Raw genomic sequence first — 17697 nt, forward strand, 5'->3', positions numbered from 1 at the left:
ACTCACCAGGCTCAGCAGCCAGCTGTGGGAGCCTGCAGGAAGGGTCAGAACGGGGATAGGAAGACCCGGGGGTGCCCTAAATTTCCAGGTGCCCTACACAACCATGTATGCCTAAGGACAGCCCTGGCAGTTCATCTAGGAGACCTTTAGTTCTACTACAGCCAGCTTATGTGTTGCACAGTTTGTGGTACAGAAATGTAAATTTCTGCAGAGTAAAGTGAATTAATGCTTTAAACTGAGCTAGTGTACAGAGGATGACTCTTGCGGCCTGGTCAGTGCCCTTGAGGAAACTGAATAAGGTAAATATAGGAGGGCCCGTGGTTAGTCATGGTACAATAAAGGCAAGTTGCAAAGAATTCTAAGTAGTGGCTAAGAGATGTAAGACAAACCAGGGCTACCTACCAGACCCACTCAACAGAGAAGGGTTACTGCAGCCTTGTGGGTATGCTGGCATATCTATGTTCATTGTAAAGGGGGATGCCTATGTGCTATAAAGGGGGCTTAGGCACGAGATAGCTCAGTGGTTTGAGCATTGGCCTGCTAAATCCAGGGTTGTGAGTTCAATCCTTGAGGGGGCCATTTAGGGATGTGGGGCAAAAATTGGGGATTTGTCCTGCTTTGAATAGGGGGTTGGACTAGATGACCTCCTGAGGTCCCTTCCAATCCTGATATTCTATGATTTAATTACGAGCATGTCACCTACAGCATCAGTACCTGGCCCAAAGGGAGATCAGGAAAGGCTCGCAGGTCTTTTCTAGCTCTATTGGGTAATTTCATCTGCTGCATGCATAATCTGGTCCCTATGCCAGGAGACTGAAAAAGAGAAGGCCAAAACACTGACAGTGGAAAACCTTTTCCAGCACACACATGTGCATTCAAACCTGCCCGCAAAATACTTCAGATGAGTTGCTCATATTTTATATGTTAACAGGGCAGAAAATGCAGCTCAGACAGTTGGGAAACAGGTGCTGAGCTCTCCCAGTAGCACAGATTTAGTCTCTACAGACGTGGAGCGGACCTGAGTATCACCACCCGCTACTTGTTCATGGCAAATGAGATAGTGGCATCACCACACAGTTTGTAAGTCCTAGTTGTCCACAGGGAAGAAACGGCCACTGCGGGCCCCTCCCCACTGTCTAGACTCAGGACAAGGAGTGAACAGGGCAGAGCTGGAACACGGTGGTGGAATGATGTAGAGCATGTTCGGCGGGTGCCACCTCTGCTCTCTGGTTGAGTAACGCGTGTGACTCAAAGCACTCTCTATTCGCACCGTTGCAATAATCTTTATACACAATATGCAGACAAATAACTCACTGCTCACTACTATTCCTGCATGAGGTAGGTGCACAGTGGGTACTAAGAATTGTGGGTAGATGCAGAAATTATGACTAAAGTGCATTTAAACCAGGCATGGCAGGGGGAGCTTGTGAACAGGTCTGCCCTAGACAATGGAACCGGTTTGCTTTTCTGGCTCGCCTTGTCATCAAGCAGAGACAATGCAAGTCCACTGACAGATCAGGTAAATATGATGCCCACAGGTGAGGTAGGAGACAGCACAGGGTGGCCCATGGTGCAGGCAGAACACACAGATGCTTGTTTTTAAAAGAGACATTTAATATTTTAATAACCTTTCAAATTTAATACAATACTGATAAAAGGTGCCCCAGTGACAGCCCTTCAGAACAAACTGTTTATTCACAGATCAAGGGATGCTGCACAGCAGGTCCGGCCCCCCCACCTCCATGTGCCTGCCCTGTCCTGCAGAGCCCCACCCCAGAGCTGGAAGGGTGAGTTCAATCTCCATGACTTCTGGGCAGAGACTGACAATCAGGAGGCCACTTAGGATCAGCTGGGGAGCTGGCCCAGGGAGGAGGGGACCCGTGGCTCACAAGGAAGAGGCTATGAAGGGGGGAGTGTTGGGGAAGGTGAGGGACTGTCCCAAGGCTCAGACACGCTGGGCAAGGGCTGTACTTGAACCAGACACTGGCCATGCAGCTCAGGGCAGACCGAGGGCGAGCTCCTCTCAGACATTCTCTCCTGCTCCCTTCTCCTGGGGCCCCATCCACACCACTGCTCCGGGCTCCCTTTGAATTGGGAGGGCATTGGGGGAACCCGTACAGCCCCACACTGCCGTATCCCCACCCACTGGAGCCTGCCCCTGGGTCTGCCCCACCCTCTGACTATGGCTCCCTTGGCATTATTTTTGCTCTGCTTAAAAAACCCCCGTGAGATGTTAGCTAAAAAATATCTCCCTGACATATTTCAAAGCATCATCTTTGTCGTCCTCCATGTCTGTCCTGCTAGCACATCCCAAAGCATCTGGCTGTGCATGGGACTCGGGGCCTGGCCTGGGCATGCTGGCCCCGCCACTGCTTGCTGGACTCCACTGAGGCTCCGTCGGCGTTTGCTGGCCTTCCTGCTCCCCTTCGGTTTCAGATGGAATGCTCCCCTCCATTTCCTTGTATTTACAGTTCTGGCACAGAAACACGACCATGAAGCAAGAGGAAGAAACACCCATCCCCACTGGCACCAGGCCCCCAGTCAGCAGAAGGCTGATCAACAGCTGCTGCATCCCACCCCACTTAACACCGGCTTAGGCCGGGCAGCGAAGAACACTGCTCTTCGCCATTGAAGCTGTAGGGGAATTTTGGACAAAGTTACCCAAGCTACAGTTTGGTGAGGACGTTGCAGTTAACACGTGTGCACCTTCACAGAGTGTCACGGGGTCTTTAGTGCTCATGGGGAGGAGGGGGGTTAATCTCCTGAGGAATAACGGATTCTCCATTCAGGAACAACTAAGGGCCAGTCCTGCAATCACAGCCACGTGGGCTGACCCATCACTGAAGCCGATGCGAAAGCCAGGGTCTGCCTGCAGCGATCTAACTGCAGGATCAGGGCCACAGGAAGGGGGAGACTCCAGGCAGAGAGCCCGGGGAGCTGCCAACCTAACGAGAGAAAGCTGCTGAGGTGCCATTAACATAGTCTCCTGCAAGGGAGTGTGAATTCAGCACTGTAGCATTTACTCACCCAAGTGAGTGTCTGAGAAACTCCTGCATCCATCCCCCTGGCACACCAAACCCAGGTGGCATCTCCCAGCCCCCACAAGGCCGTGAAGGAAAGCACAGCACTTACTCTCCAGACACACAGCACCACCCCCACCACCCCCCCGCCACAGGAAGCAGGACTGATTGGCTGGAGGCTCCCTCAGCCACAGCAAGGGTCACTGTGATGCAGGTGTTGGAGGGGGAAGAGGCAGACATGCTTAGGGGGGAGGGGGGAATTGCAGGACTCCAGAGAAATCTCCCCTCCCCTCAAAATAAATAATTATTGGGAATCATGCTAGTAAATCCCATTAACCAGGTGCCCTCTTTCTGCACCGCCTTCCTGCTGATTACAAGGGTGTCTGTGTAAAGAGGACTTCTCTCCTCACATTTATTTATAGGCATTCCTACGGCCCTCCTCACCACCGTCTGAGCATCTCAAATAGTAACCCTCACAATGCCCTGGCGAGGGGGTGGGGGGTACCATTATCCCCACTTACTGAGGGGTAAACCAAGGCACAGAGAGATTAAGTGGCTTGCCCCAGGTCATGCAGGAGTGTGTGACGGAGCATGAAATATCATGCAGACTTCCCAAGTCCCAAGCATCAACCCCCAGGTCACCCATTCCCTCCTCCTGACTGACCCATTCACTGTTGTTGCTTACATCACAACACTTCCAGGGGGGCGTGATACAATGTTACACATGCCGGATCATGGCATCATTGAAATGGAAGTGGCTGGTTACAAAGGAGAAGGCTTCCATTTAGCCCCCCTACAGTGGCATTTCCCCAAGGGAAGTGGTGGAAGCAGGACATTTTAAATTAGCCTGGGCAAAAGCATCAGGACAGGGACATGTTAGGAAACTGCTGCATTGGCAGGAACATGGACCAGCAGGCCTCAGTGCTCACCTCAGCCAGGACCCCCAATGCTACATCCACCAGCTCCGCTTCGTTCATACAATAGACAGTCACGGTCCTGAGCAGGCCAAGAGAAGATCAGAAGAGAAAACAAAAGCAGGAATCAGATGGGGAACACTGTCATGGGCAGAAATGTGAATGCTGCCCCCATGGAAACACAATCAGCATAGGAAACAGCAGAGGAATGTACTCATGAAGGAATTCTGCACCACTGCACAATGCAGAATTTGCACAGAAATTAATGGTTTGGGCACAAAATTTCCTTTTCCCCTGACAGAAATGGGCTGCAGAGCTGCTGGATGCCACTAAGGGCGTGCTGGAGCTGGCAGAGCTTGGCTCGCAAATAGAAGACACTGCAGGGGGTGAGGGGGAGAGAGCTGGAGGGTTCCTTGCAGCTGCAGTTCCCCGCATGTCCTGAATAGGACAGAGCATGCAGGAAACTCCATACAAGCCCAGGACCCAGCATCATGCTGTTTTTCCTTCTCGATTCCTGGGCTCTGTGGGGGACGGGGTGCGGGTGTCTGGGCTGGGCTCTGGGGGGAGGGAGTGTGGGTGTCTGGCCCCCCTGCTGGGCTCTCCAGACAGGGGACAGACAAACAGAAACTGAGTTGTTGTAGGGGTTTCCTTAACTCCCTACTCCTGGAGACATTTTTTTGTGTCTGTATTGTTACAGACAGAGTTGCTGATAGGTATTTTGAAATAAATTATCAAAATAATTGAAACTGACATGATTGCATAGTGTTATTTTGACAAATAAAATATGCAGAATTTTAAAATATTGTGTGCAGAATTTTTAATTTTTTGGGATAGAATTCCCCCAGGACTAAGGAATGCCTGCATAGGAAGTCATTGTAATGTTTGCCTTTGTTTCTGCAAATTCCTGTTTTTCAATAGCAGGAAGTCAGAAGCTGGAGCCTGATTGTCCTCTCACACCACTTTTACACCAGTATAAATCTGATGATTTGGGTGGAGTTATTCCTGATGTACATCAGCTCAGAGCAGAAATCAGAACCCTTTTGGAACATTCCTTTCTGTATATTTCAATAACCATCATAATCCCTTACACTTCTAAACACAACAGTTATCCCTGCAGGATTGCAAAGCACCGTGCTGGCTGGGGGAACAGGGCTCATGTACAAATCCAGCAGCAGGGATCGAGTACCAGGAATGCTGCACAAGAGGGAGTGTAGGGAGGGAAGTGAAGAATAACATAGCTCAGAGAGAAGGTAAATACCCAACAAGGGATTCAACCATGGCTCCAGCTTTTGTGAAGAGCGTAATAAGATCTACGCAAACAGCTCTGTGTTTTCCATCTCTCCTGAGAGACAGCAGCTCTGCCAGCACAGCGCTCCCTGCAGCTCTGACACAGCGAAGAACACCCTGACTGAGCCTCCAACCCCACTTTTGTGTGATACCCTCGCTTCTCCTTGGAGGTTTCCCAGGCAACCGGTGACCAGGCCCAATGGTGCTTTGCACATGGGAGCCAATGCAACTGCAGCCCCAGGTGGCACAGCTGCACAAAGCGCTTACCTTGCCACAGCTGGCTTCTTCGCCCTCTTGAGTCTCACTGCTGACCTAGTCTTTCTTGGCTCCACCTCCCGCACGGCCATCCATGGTGGGAGGACCCTCTTCTTTGCCTTCCACACAGCACTTTCCATCTCTTTGCATTTAAAAAAAGGAACTGACACACAGTCAAGACTCAGCCATTCACACAGTTCAGCATTCACCAATGTGCCTGATTGTCTGGTACTGTCCTATGCACAGTCCCCCCGCAAACAGAAGCATTTATTAATCCACAGCTAATGCATCAAGGAATGTGCACAGGTCCCAGTTAATGTCTTAAAGGGACACTGCCAGAATAAATATATATTTCAAATAGGGCTGTCGATTAATCACAGTTAACTCACATGATTAACTCAAAAAAATTAACTGCAATTAAAAAAATTAATTGCGATCAATCGTACTGTTAAACAATAGAATACTAATTGAAATTTATTAAATATTTTTGAATGTTTTGCTACATTTTCCAATATATTGATTTCTATTACAACACAGAATACAAAGTGTACGTGCTCACTTTATATTATTTTTATTGCAAATACTTGCACCGTAAAAATGATAAACAAAAGAAATAATATATTTTTCAATTCACCTCATACAAGTACTGTAGTGCAATCTATCGTGAGAGTTTAACTTACAAATGTAGATTTTTTGTCTCATAACTGCACTCAAAAACAAAACAATGTAAAACTTTAGAGCCTACAAGTCCACCCAGTCCTACTTTTTGTTCAGCCAATTGCTAAGACAAACAAGTTTGTTTACATTTACGGGAGATACTGCTGCCTGCTTCTTATTTACAATGTCACCTGAAAGTGAGAACAGGCATTCGCATGGCACTTTTGTAGCTGATGTTGCAAGATATTTACGTGCCGGATATGCTAAACATTCATATGCCCCTTCATGCTTCAGCCACCATTCCAGAGGACATACTTCTGTGCTGATGATGCTCATTAAAAAAATAATGCATTAAATTTGTGACTGAACTCCTTGGGGGAAAATTATATTTCTCTTGTTCTGTTTTACCTGCATTCTGTCATATATTTCATGTTATAGCAGTCTCAGATGATGACCCAGCACATGTTCGTTTTAAGAACACTTTCACTGCAGATTTGACAAAATACAAAGAAGGTACCAATGTGAGATTTCTAAGGATAGCTACAGCACTCGACCCAAGGTTTAAGAATCTGAAGTGCCTTCCAAAATCTGAGAAGGATGAGGTGAGCATGCTTTCAGATGTCTTAAAAGAGCAACACTACAATGCAGAAACTACAGAACCCGAACCACCAAAAAAGAAAATCAACTTCTGCCGGTGGCATCAGACTCAGATAATGAAAATGAACATGCGTCGGTCCGCTCTGCTTTGGATCATTATCAAGCAGAACCCATCATCAACATGGATGCATGTCCTCTGCAATGGTGGTTGAAGCATGAAGGGACATAAAAATCTTTAGTGCATCTAGCACGTAAATATCTTGCGATACCGGCTACAACAGTGCCATGTTCTCACTTTCAGGTGACATTGTAAACAAGACATATGCAGCATTATCTCCTGCAAATAGTAACCAAACTTGTTTGAGCGATTGGCTCAATAGGACTGAGTGGACTTGTAGGCTCTAAAGTTTTATATTGTTTTATTTTTGAATGCAGGTTTTTTTGTACATAATTCGACATTTGTAAGTTCAACTTTCATTATAAAGAGATTGCACTACAGTACTTGTATTAAGTGAATTAAATATAATTTTTTTTACAGTGCAAATATTTGTAATAAAAAAATAAATATAAAGTGAGCACTGTACACTTTGTATTCAGTGTTGTACAGGAACTCCTCACTTAACGTTGTCCCGGTTAACGTTGTTATGTTGCTGATCTATGAGGGAACTAGCTCGTTTAAAGTTGCGCAATGCTCCCTTATAACGTTCTTTGGCAGCTGCCTGCTTTGTCCACTGCTTGCAGGATTCTCTGGAAGAGCAGCCCCTCCTCGTGGGGATTAAAACGAGGGAAGGCCAGCAGTTTCCCCCCTCAGCTCCCCTAAATTCCCTGTAAGGTATGTGGCTCGGCAGCTGCCCAGCAGCAGTTCAGCTGTCCCCCACCCCCGCCGTGCTGCTCCTGCTCTACCCTCTGCCTTGGAGCTGCTCTCTGGACCTTCCTGCTTGCTGGGGGAGGGGTGCTGATATCAGGGTGTCCCCCTGCTCCTGTTCCTGTCCCCCCCTCAAGCAGAGGACGGGGAGGGCTCAGGGACAGAAAGGAGGGAGCTTGCTGGAAGCTATTGCTTCCTGTCTGAACTGGCTGATCTGCTTAAAAAGGCAACGTACTTGAAGTGGCGTTAGCACTCTTAAAGGAGCAATGCACGTCTCTCTCTCTCATGCACGCACCCCCCAGCGCTTTGGAAATAAAGCACCTGTGCAGCCATGCATGTGCTGTCAGGAGGAGGGCGTGGTGCGCTCCAGCTGGATAGCGTGGGCTCATCCTCATGTTCAGTTTTTGCAGGGAAGTGTTTGCAGCTACTGCCCTGCATCTATTTTCTTTTCTCCCTCCTGCCTCAGTCCATGCTGCCTTGTAGAGTGTGAGGCTACATGAGCAACAGTGCGTTAACCCTTGAGGGCTCAGCCGAGGGCTAGTTCATCATTTAGCAGCAAGGCATTCCCTGGGAAATAGCCCACCCTCTGACTCCACCACCTCAACCACGCTTCACAATCATTCATTGCTGTGAACAGTATTAAACCGTCTGTTTAAAATGGTTTAAAACGTATATTGTATATGTAGATAATGTCTTTTGTCAGAGAAAAAAAATTTCCCTGGAACCTAACCTCCCCATGGGATATTGGATTCGCTTAACATCGTTTCGCATAAAAAGTCGCATTTGTCAGGAACATAACTACAACCTTAAGTGAGGAGTTACTGTAATTGAAATCAATATATTGAAAATGTAGAAAACATCTAAAATATTTAAATAAATGGTATTCTATTATTAACAGTGGGTTAATTTTTTTAATTTCAAACAAACTTGGCTTCCCTCACCACCTAGGACTGAAAGCATTTTTAGAAGATCTGATTTACGTTTAGCCGTTGCCAGTTACTTATTGCAGTTTCCCTCATCTTGACCAGAAGAATTGGTGTTTAACTGTGCAAAAGAGCAACTAATTTCTAGGGCTCTACCAAATTCAGGGTCCATTTTGGTCAATTTCATGGTCAGAAGATTTTAAAAATCGTAAATGTCATGGTTTCAGATATTTAAATCAGAAGCTTCATGGTGTAGGAATCACGGGGGTCCCAACCCAAATGGAGGTCGTGGCGGGGTCTCAAGGCTATTGTTGGGTGTGTGTGGGGGGTGGGGGGGTCACAGTATTGCCACCCTCACTGCTGTGCTGCTGCTAGCAGTGACACTGCCTTCAGAGCTGGGCTCCCAATGAGCAGCCATGGAGGTACCTGCAGCTTGGGGAGATTTCCGGACATGGGTCTGACCGGTCCCTGGAAGCGGCCCCTGCAGGGGAAGAGGAAGTCCTGTCCCTCCCAGCTGTCCAGGTCTAGCATCTGGAGACCAGTGTACAGTAAGTGCCCCCAGCCCTGCCCCTCCCTCATAAACTAGCTAAATTTCATGGGTGAGATCCGATTTCACGGTCTGTGATGCGTGAATTTGGTAGGGCCCTACTAATTGCTCCTCACCCCGTCACTTAACCAGACAGGTGAAGTGATGAGCCCCAGGCCATGAACCTAATCAGGATCAGAAGCTCCTAAATGCGATTTTTGCACTCAGACCACATTGCCTCCCCTCATCAGATTTTTCTGGTCCCTGGGCACTAATCAATTGTGGCTGTGATTAGGCTCACAACTCTTCCAGGAGAAGATTTATATCCTCTCCCCCGCAAAAATGTTTTCATTCAAAATAATTTCATGAAATACTTTTGTTCACATAAGGGCTTGTTAAAGATGGATTGCTTTACAGGTGTACACATTACTACAGGGAGGAATAAACTAACCGAAACATGGCCTACACTGGGGGGGGGGTTTAAGAACCTTATGAGAACAAGGCTTTGGATTCACCTACACCAGCGTTCAGCATGTGTTCCTTATACACCCAACAGAGGATGCACCTGTGCCTGGAGTACAAACCCTCCCGCAGCAGGCTGTGCCCCACCCTCTTGGCAAAACCTCCACCAAAGCCTGTTTTAAAAAGTCTGGAATTCAACAGAGCACGGAGCTGGCTCCTGCTCCCTACTTTTGTGCCTCGTTTCTGTCTCTTCACTGGGCCCCTGGTTCTGCAAGCAGGCCCCTGGGGTTCCTTGCCCTGTGGTTGTCAGGCCTGGGGATGCTGGACAGAGCAGCAGCGGGCTCAAGGAGATGTTCTGCTTGGACTCTGCTGCTACCGCCTCAGCAGTGGGTGCTACCGCCCGGCCCCCAATGAGCTCTTCACGCTGGCGGCCTCCGGGGCCTCAAACGGCAGCAGGGATACGGGCAAGGTGCATAAAAAGCTGGAATCTGGGTAACAGCTTTTGCTCGAAGCCTCGCCTGGGCTAGGGAAACGGACACCACTCCCCCCTCGTTAAAGCGCGGCTCTCACCCAGACCGGCCCGAGCTCAGCTCTAGCCTCGCGGAGCCAGGTAAGGAGCGACCTTTCCGTAACGCGGCCCGGACGAAGAGCTGCGAGGAGCGGACTGCGCCCGGAAACGTCTCACTGCGGAAAACACCCAGCAAAACCCACCAGCATCAGAGAGAGAGAGACTCGGGGGCTGGCAAATGGGCATCACCAGACAGGCTGCCTTGCCCCGTCCCTTTTGCCCCCACAGCTCTGGTGCTGGGAGACAAGCGGCTCCCTGCAGGAACTGACACAACACATCCCCGGCACGTCTCCGGACTCGCCCTGCCTCCCTCCCACCCACCCGCTTACCCCCAGGAAGGGCCTCAGGCCAGCAGCGAGCAAAGGGCTAGGCCCCCCGGCGCTCACGCCTCCTCTCGTGACGCGGAGCGCGCCCTGGGCTCCGCCTCGCCCTCTCCCCATTGGAGGGCGACTGGAAAACACGAAGGCGTAAGGGGGCGGGGCAATCGCAACGCCCCGCCCCCCGGGAAATGGGGCGGTGGCGGCAGCAGATCGCCCCTGCCCCGCCGCGCTCTGTGGGGAGAGGGGGCCTCCAGCCTCGTGCCCTAGCCCGGGACCGAGCGGAGCAGACCCCGCCCCTCCCGCTCTGGGGCTAGCGCTGCGCCCGGGTGGCGAGGGTGCCCCAGCCACCCGCCAGGCGCGGGAAGGGCTTCTCCAGCCCTGAGGGCTGGCTGTGTTCTGGTTTAGGCTGGGCCCTCTCCACGGCCCAGGCTGCTGCCGAGAGACGCTTTCCTGACGTGAAAAGAACAGGAGGACTTGTGGCACTTTATTTCAGCAGAAGCTTTCGTGAGGTACCGCTCGCTTCATCGGATGCACACTGTGGAGAGATTTTATGTACACGGAGAACATGAAACAATGGGCTGTAGCTCACGAAAGCTCATGCTCAGATAAATTGGTTAGTCTCTAAGGTGCCACAAGTACTCCTTTTCTTTTTGCGGATACAGACTAAGAGGGCTGCTACTCTGAAACCTGTCATTATGCAAGAGAGTGATGCGTGCACACTCCCCCCCCCCCCCCCATGGAAACAAAACTGCGTGGGCTGGTTCTCACTGTAATTAAACGAGAAGCGTTGACCACGTCCCTTTATCCCCAGGGGAGGCCCTGAGGCAGTAGGCTCAGTAACTCGGCACAACCCACTTGATTCTGCTGGGAAAGGGTTAATGGGTGTGGGGTGGGGCAGGCAAACATGGGCAGCCGCCTCTTGCAAGAGCTCTAGAGCCCAGTTAAAAGAAGTGGAAATTGCATTCTTTGAACTCCAAAAGGGCCCGGAGTCATTTCTGTAGGGATCTGTCATAAATATAAAGGGAAGGGTAAACCCCTTTAAAATCCCTCCTGGCCAGGGAAAAGCTCCTCTCACCTGTAAAGGGTTAAGAAGCTAAAGGTAACCTCGCTGGCACCTGACCAAAATGACCAATGAGGAGACAAGATACTTTCAAAAGCTGGGAGGAGGGAGAGAAACAAAGGGTCTGTGGGTCTGTCTGTGTGCTGGTTTCTGCAGGGGATAGACCAGGAATGGAGTCTTAGAACTTTTAGTAAGTAATCTAGCTAGGCATGTGTTAGATTATGATTTCTTTAAATGGCTGAGAAAAGAACTGTGCTGAATAGAATAACTATTTCTGTCTGTGTATCTTTTTTGTAACTTAAGGTTTTGCCTAGAGGGGTTCTCTATGTTTTGAATCTAATTACCCTGTCAGGTATCTACCATCCTGATTTTACAGGGGGGATTTCTTCATTTCTATTTACTTCTATTTTTATTAAAAGTCTTCTTTTAAGAAAACTGAATGCTTTTTCATTGTTCTCAGATCCAAGGGTTTGGGTCTGTGGTCACCTATGCAAATTGGTGAGGCTTTTTATCCAACATTTCCCAGGAAAGGCGGGGGGGGTGCAAGTGTTAGGAGGATTGTTCATTGTTCTTAAGATCCAAGGGTCTGGGTCTGTAGTCACCTAGGCAAATTGGTGAGGCTTTTTACCAAACCTTGTCCAGGAAGGGGGGTGCAAGGTTTTGGGAAGTATTTTGGGGGGAAAGACGCGTCCAAACAGCTCTTCCCCAGTAACCAGTATTAGTTTGGTGGTGGTAGCGGCCAATCCAAGGACAAAGGGTGGAATATTTTGTACCTTGGGGAAGTTTTGACCTAAGCTGGTAAAGATAAGCTTAGGAGGTTTTTCATGCAGGTCCCCACATCTGTACCCTAGAGTTCAGAGTGGGGGAGGAACCTTGACAGGATCTGATGATTGCGGCCCTTTTAGACGAGGGGTGAGGCAATGCGCCTCTCTCATGTACAATGGCCAAACTGGACAGTCTCTACACCAAAGAATAAATGGATACAAATCAGACATCAAGAATTGTAACATTCAAAAACCAGTAGAGCATTTCAATCTCCCTTGTCACTCAATAACAGAGTTAAAAGTGGCAATTCTTCAACCAAAAAAAATTTTAAAAAAATTCAGTGAGAAACAGCTGAACTGGAATTAATTTACAAACTGGACACCATCAAATTAGGCCAGAATAAAGACTGGGAGTGGCTAGGTCACTACAAAAAGTAATTTTCCCTCTGTTGATACTCACACCTTCTTGTCAACTGTTGAGAATAGGCCACTTCCACCTTGATTGAATTGGCCTCATTAGCACTGACCGTCCGTCCCCCCCACTTGATAAGGCAACTCCCATCTTTTCATGTGCTGTAATATATATACTGCTTCCTGTATTTTTCACTCCATGCATCTGATGAAGTGATCTTAGCTCACGAAAGCTTATGACCAAATAAATGTGTTAGTCTCTAAGGTGCCACAAGGACTCCTTGTTGTAGTTGTTGTTTTTAAAGTGACACTTCTGGTCCTTCCCCTTTTCCAGCTAGGAAACAGCACGGTCCCCCCCACACCCGACAAGGGAATTCGGTTATCTCCCTATCGCAAAATCTGGATCTTCCTGGAAGTCAGCACAGCCTGGAACTGTTTGTTAGTTTGGGTTCCCTCTGCTGGCAGACTGCACAGCAGCAGTGTTAATGTTAAGTCAATTATGAACTTAGTACTGTAGTGCTTTAAACTTGTGATTACAGGGTGGGGATTTTAGACTATACAGATGCCAGAATGACTTCTCCTTCTGCCAAGAGTGAAGCAGTTTTTAAAAGGGTCCCATTGTAGCCTTAGACTGCATGACAGGACTCATTTAATCCATTAACATTCATAATTTTTAAAAATGATCACTATCCCAGAAAAAAATAGATGCTTTATGATTTCCGCTCTGTACATTTCACAGAAAAAAATGCCTCCTCAACAACAATCTAATTTGTGTGAAATATTTGTGCATTACAGACAAGGCAACCCTCACCTTGCTTCTCTCTGGGGTAAAGGTTAGGGTATACGTTTGAAAAGACCAGGGCTGTTTTTTGCCTCATTTTGAGCAACTTAACAAGTAATTGATTTTTTTTCCTCCTTACTCCTTCTCCACCCCTGCCCCCATCTTGCCTGATTTCTCCCCTTAGCCTTGCTGCCCTTTAAGGGAGCACATTGATCACGGGTCGGATCCAGACCAACACACACAGCAATGGACTTTGATCATTCCCCCTTCATCTCTCTCGTGGCTGACAAAAATGTTCTGGTTCAGTTATCTTCACACAGCTGCAGTGGATGAGTGGATTTTATGCTACATTTCACTTGTGCACTATTCCCCAACTCCCAGAAGCTGGGCTGAAACATGTTCCCTAGAGATCCGCAAGGCTATGTAAGGGAAACAACAGTGATCAGAAGATTAACAAAGGGAAGAAGTAAAAGCTGGAGAACCTGGCTTCTATATATTACTACTCCACTGTTTGTTAGCTTTGCCTGCATTACAGAAACTTAATGTGTTACAGTTTTCTGCCTCTCCTCTTCTACCCCCCCCGCCCCCACAGCCCACAGTGTCTAACCAATGGAGTGCAGATAGCAATATCTGTTAAAATGTAGGTGTCTTGACATTTAGCCACCAATGCCATGAGATGGTATGCCTCAGTTTCCCCTTCCACACAGCAGTGTAGGCCTGTTATGCTTTTGCTGCTATGCCAAGCTTCCAGCTTGTTTACAGGTGTAAGCTGAAAAGCAACATGCTGGTGGGACTGTCTTGTCACCATCCCTAGCATGTACAAAAGTTTTTTTTCCAAAAATTAGGTATGTCACACGTCTTGAAAGGGTTTACCATTAGTATTAACTCCTTTGTCTTGACCCATCAGTGGAGTAGCCAAAGACACAAGATAACCAGCAAAGCGATGGCAGACAGGCTGTGTTTACACAGTTTAGCTTGTGTCATAAACAACGATAAGGGTAGCATAAAATCCCTCCTTGAAGCTGTACTGAATTGCTTTATCTGTAAGGGGTTAAGAAGCTCGAATAATCTGGTTGCACCTGACCAAAAGGACCAATAAGGAAAGAAGATACTTTCTAATGGGGGGTTGGGGGGTGTTTGTTCCCTACAAAACGCTCCGAAACTCTTTAGCCCTTGCTAGAGAAAACTTAAAAGATGCTCAGGAAGAGCAAAAGGCCTGGTATGATAAACATGCCAGAGAGTGTTCCTTCAAAGTAGGGGACCAGGTAATGGTCTTGAAGGTGCTCCAGGCCCATAAGATGGAAGCGTTGTAGGAAAGGCCATTTACAGTCCAAGAGTGCCTGAGAGCTGTTAACTATCTAATAGCATCCCCTACCTCAAACCTAAAGGTCAACTGGGTGGACTCTCCCCTCCAGGAGATCTGACCCCCAGTCTTCCCTTAAAACCTGATCCACAGGTGAGGGGTCTGGCATTTCAGATGCAGATCCTTCACCCTCCTGCTGGGGAAAAGCCTTCCGAGAAAAGGCGGGCAGAGCCTCCTGTCCCCCCTCACCTTCCATCTGGACTTTCCTCTCTAGGTTCCCCATGAGGCACATACCCGTGTCCCCGAAGAGGAAAACTGTTCCTGATCCATCTGTGGGCTCTCAGCTAACAGCCCTGACCGACCCTTTACTGGTCAACAAAATCCAACCTCAGTGAAAGGGATGGGGTTTGCTTCCAGCTACAGACTCTTGGGGTCTGTTCCCGCCACAGCGGTTGTCAGGACCCCAACTTCCATCTCTGGGATACATGTCTCTCTGTGTACCCCAGGGTAGGGCCTGTCCCCTGCTGATCTGCCACTTCCTGGCAGTCAGCAGCTGGGAAGGCCTCCCCATTACAAGGTGGATTATTCTCCCCACCCCCACCCAGGGAGATGATCACAGGACAGGAGCTGGCTTTATCCACCCCTGAGCCCCGGGGCTACAGGAACTGGCCTTGACCATCCCTGCCCACAATAGCCCATTTTCCACTGCTACAGAGTAATTAAAGAGACACTCTCCTACTTCTCCAGCAGCATGTGACTTCACCCTCCCCTCAGGCTTTCAGCACAAGATTCCTTCTTGCTACTAACAAACCCTGGGACAGATTCTGCCACATCAAAAAAGCCATTCCCCAGTAGAAACGGTGCAAAATTGTGTGCCACTGCTGCGACAATCAGTTCAGCCTGCAAATCACCAGTTTCCATGTGTACCTTAGCTAAAGGTGCAAGGATTTAGTAACCTCCCACCAATTCTAATTCCGCCATTTTTCCTGGTAACGAATCCTTCTCATGGATCAGGTCCCTCCTGACCCCAGCAGTTTTATAGAATATCAAGGTTGGAAGGAACCTCAGGAGGTCATCTAGTCCAACCCCCTGCTCAAAGCAGGACCAATACCCCACTAAATCATCCCAGCCAGGGCTTTGTCAAGCCTGACCTTAAATTTGTGCACCAGTATCCCTCCAACCTTGGAGCACTTTGCCATTAAGCTTAACAGCATGCATATGCTCACTGCTTGCTGTGTAGAAGCAACCTTTACAAATCCTGGGTGGTAAGAGACAGTACCCTGGGATACCCCTGTGCTCTGAGAAGCAGCAGCTTCATGTGTTACTTGGTGCCTGTTCCCATTCAGCCCAGGACATTTATTCCTCAGGTGCTCAGTGGACTTACAATGAGAGCCCCTTACTGGGCTCCTCTGCTTGTACAGGAGACTTGGGACGAGTAACAGGGGGATGGGGAGGTGAACGCCCAGTCTCCTTTTTCCCCAGGGGTAAAACGGTGATTCTGTTCCCCCTCCCCCCCCCCCCGCACCCCTCTGCCAGTGGCTTGTGTTTAACTGCAGCTTGTGCTTGCTCAAAAGAGTCTGCAAACCCAGCTAATTCACCCACTGCACCCACCTTTTAGTCCCACAAATACTGTTTTACATCACGGCACATATTCAGCAACTGTTCCTAAACAGCCAGATCACACATTTCTTCAAAGCTTGTAATGCCTTTTCGCCTCACCCACTTGTCTAACAAATCACTCATTTCATTTACACATTAGGCCACATTAGTTAATCCAGATCCCCTTTTAAAACTCCTGAATTTTATCCTGTAGGTTTTAGGTGTAATCTGGAACTGTTTCAAAACCAGATCCTTAAATTTACCATAGTTTGAAGCAGCATCAATAGTTATCTTATTGAATATGTCTAGAGATCTCCCAGACAATTTTGCAACCAAAGTAGTCATTTTCTGATCTTCAGGAATTGCATGGAGAGTGCACAGTCTCTCAAAGGTGATGAAATACTTGGGAATATCACTGGATTCATCATTTGATGAACATAACTGCTCCCATTTATGGATTTTGGGGGAAGTGGAGCCAGCTTCTGAAGGGTTGTCTCTTCCACTTCATTACAGCCAGTTTATGCTTCTGGGTCTCAATTTGGGCTGGTCTCTGGGCCTCAATTTCTTTGTCTTTTAACTCCAGTGTTTGCTGGTGTGCAGCCCTTTTTTCATCAGCCGCCAGCTGCCTGAGTTCCAGGGCTAACCTCTGGGTTTCCCTGGCTCTTTCGTGAGCAGCTTTTTCTCTGGCAATCTGTGCACCCATCTCCATTTGTCTTAATTCCATCTATCTTTTATGTTCATTTTCCTTCTCAATCATCTGCAACCTGTGCAGTTCTTGCTCCTTCTGAGCTTCACTCTCACTCATTGTTAATTTTCTGCCTCAATTTCCTTTATCTGAAATAAGCAAACAGAAAACAACAAACCAGTAACCACTTTGTTCTCCAGCCACCACACTTAAACCTCACATAAAATTATTACCAGTGTCTCAAAGCAATTAGCTGTGCACACATCCTGTTTGACTATGCCATTGTGACGGGTTCGGTCACAAAGACCCCCTTGGGACTGTCACCTGATGTGCTGAAATTACCTCTGAGCCCATTTTTAGAGGAATACACACAGCTGTTTGCTCCCCTAGGCATTAATCACTTACTCTGGCTTTATTAATAAACAAAAATGTTATTAAATATAAAAATTAGGATTTAAGTGGTTTCAAGTACTAACAGACAGAACAAAGTAAGTCACCAAGCAAAATAAAACAAAACACACAAGTCTAAGCCTAATACATTAAGAAACTGATTACAGGTAATATCTCACCTTCAGAGATGTTCCAATAAGCTTCTTTCACAGACTAGACTCCTTCCTAGTGTGGGCCCAATCCCTTCCCCAGTACAGTCCTTGTTAGTTCCAGCAGACATTGTAGGTGGAAAGCAGAGGTTTTCTCATGA

At 48.0% G+C, this 17697-nt stretch overlaps 1 protein-coding gene across 7 annotated transcripts; it reads right to left on the reverse strand.

Moving 5' to 3' along the window:
- Window positions 1-1593: 1593 nt before the first annotated feature.
- CYREN (cell cycle regulator of NHEJ) lies at window positions 1594-10506 on the reverse strand. 7 transcript variants are annotated; one of them, XM_048835424.2, is made up of 5 exons: window positions 10404-10494; window positions 10077-10190; window positions 5489-5618; window positions 3950-4016; window positions 1594-2473 (listed from the first exon to the last, which is right to left on the reverse strand). In XM_048835424.2, the coding sequence occupies exons 3-5, from the start codon at window positions 5614-5616 to the stop codon at window positions 2234-2236; spliced, it is 435 nt and encodes a 144-aa protein (XP_048691381.1). In that variant the 5' UTR covers window positions 5617-5618; window positions 10077-10190; window positions 10404-10494; the 3' UTR covers window positions 1594-2233. The 7 variants fall into 7 exon arrangements, with proteins under 7 accessions (XP_048691381.1, XP_048691379.1, XP_048691380.2 ...); XM_048835422.2 differs by lacking the exon at window positions 10077-10190 and having other exon boundaries at window positions 10404-10506; XM_048835423.2 differs by lacking the exons at window positions 10077-10190; window positions 10404-10494 and adding an exon at window positions 10218-10390.
- Between the last annotated feature and the right edge of the window lie 7191 nt (window positions 10507-17697).

This window comes from Caretta caretta, chromosome 1 (genome assembly GCF_965140235.1).
Source record: "Caretta caretta isolate rCarCar2 chromosome 1, rCarCar1.hap1, whole genome shotgun sequence".
In the NCBI taxonomy this organism is placed as follows: Eukaryota; Metazoa; Chordata; order Testudines; family Cheloniidae; genus Caretta; species Caretta caretta.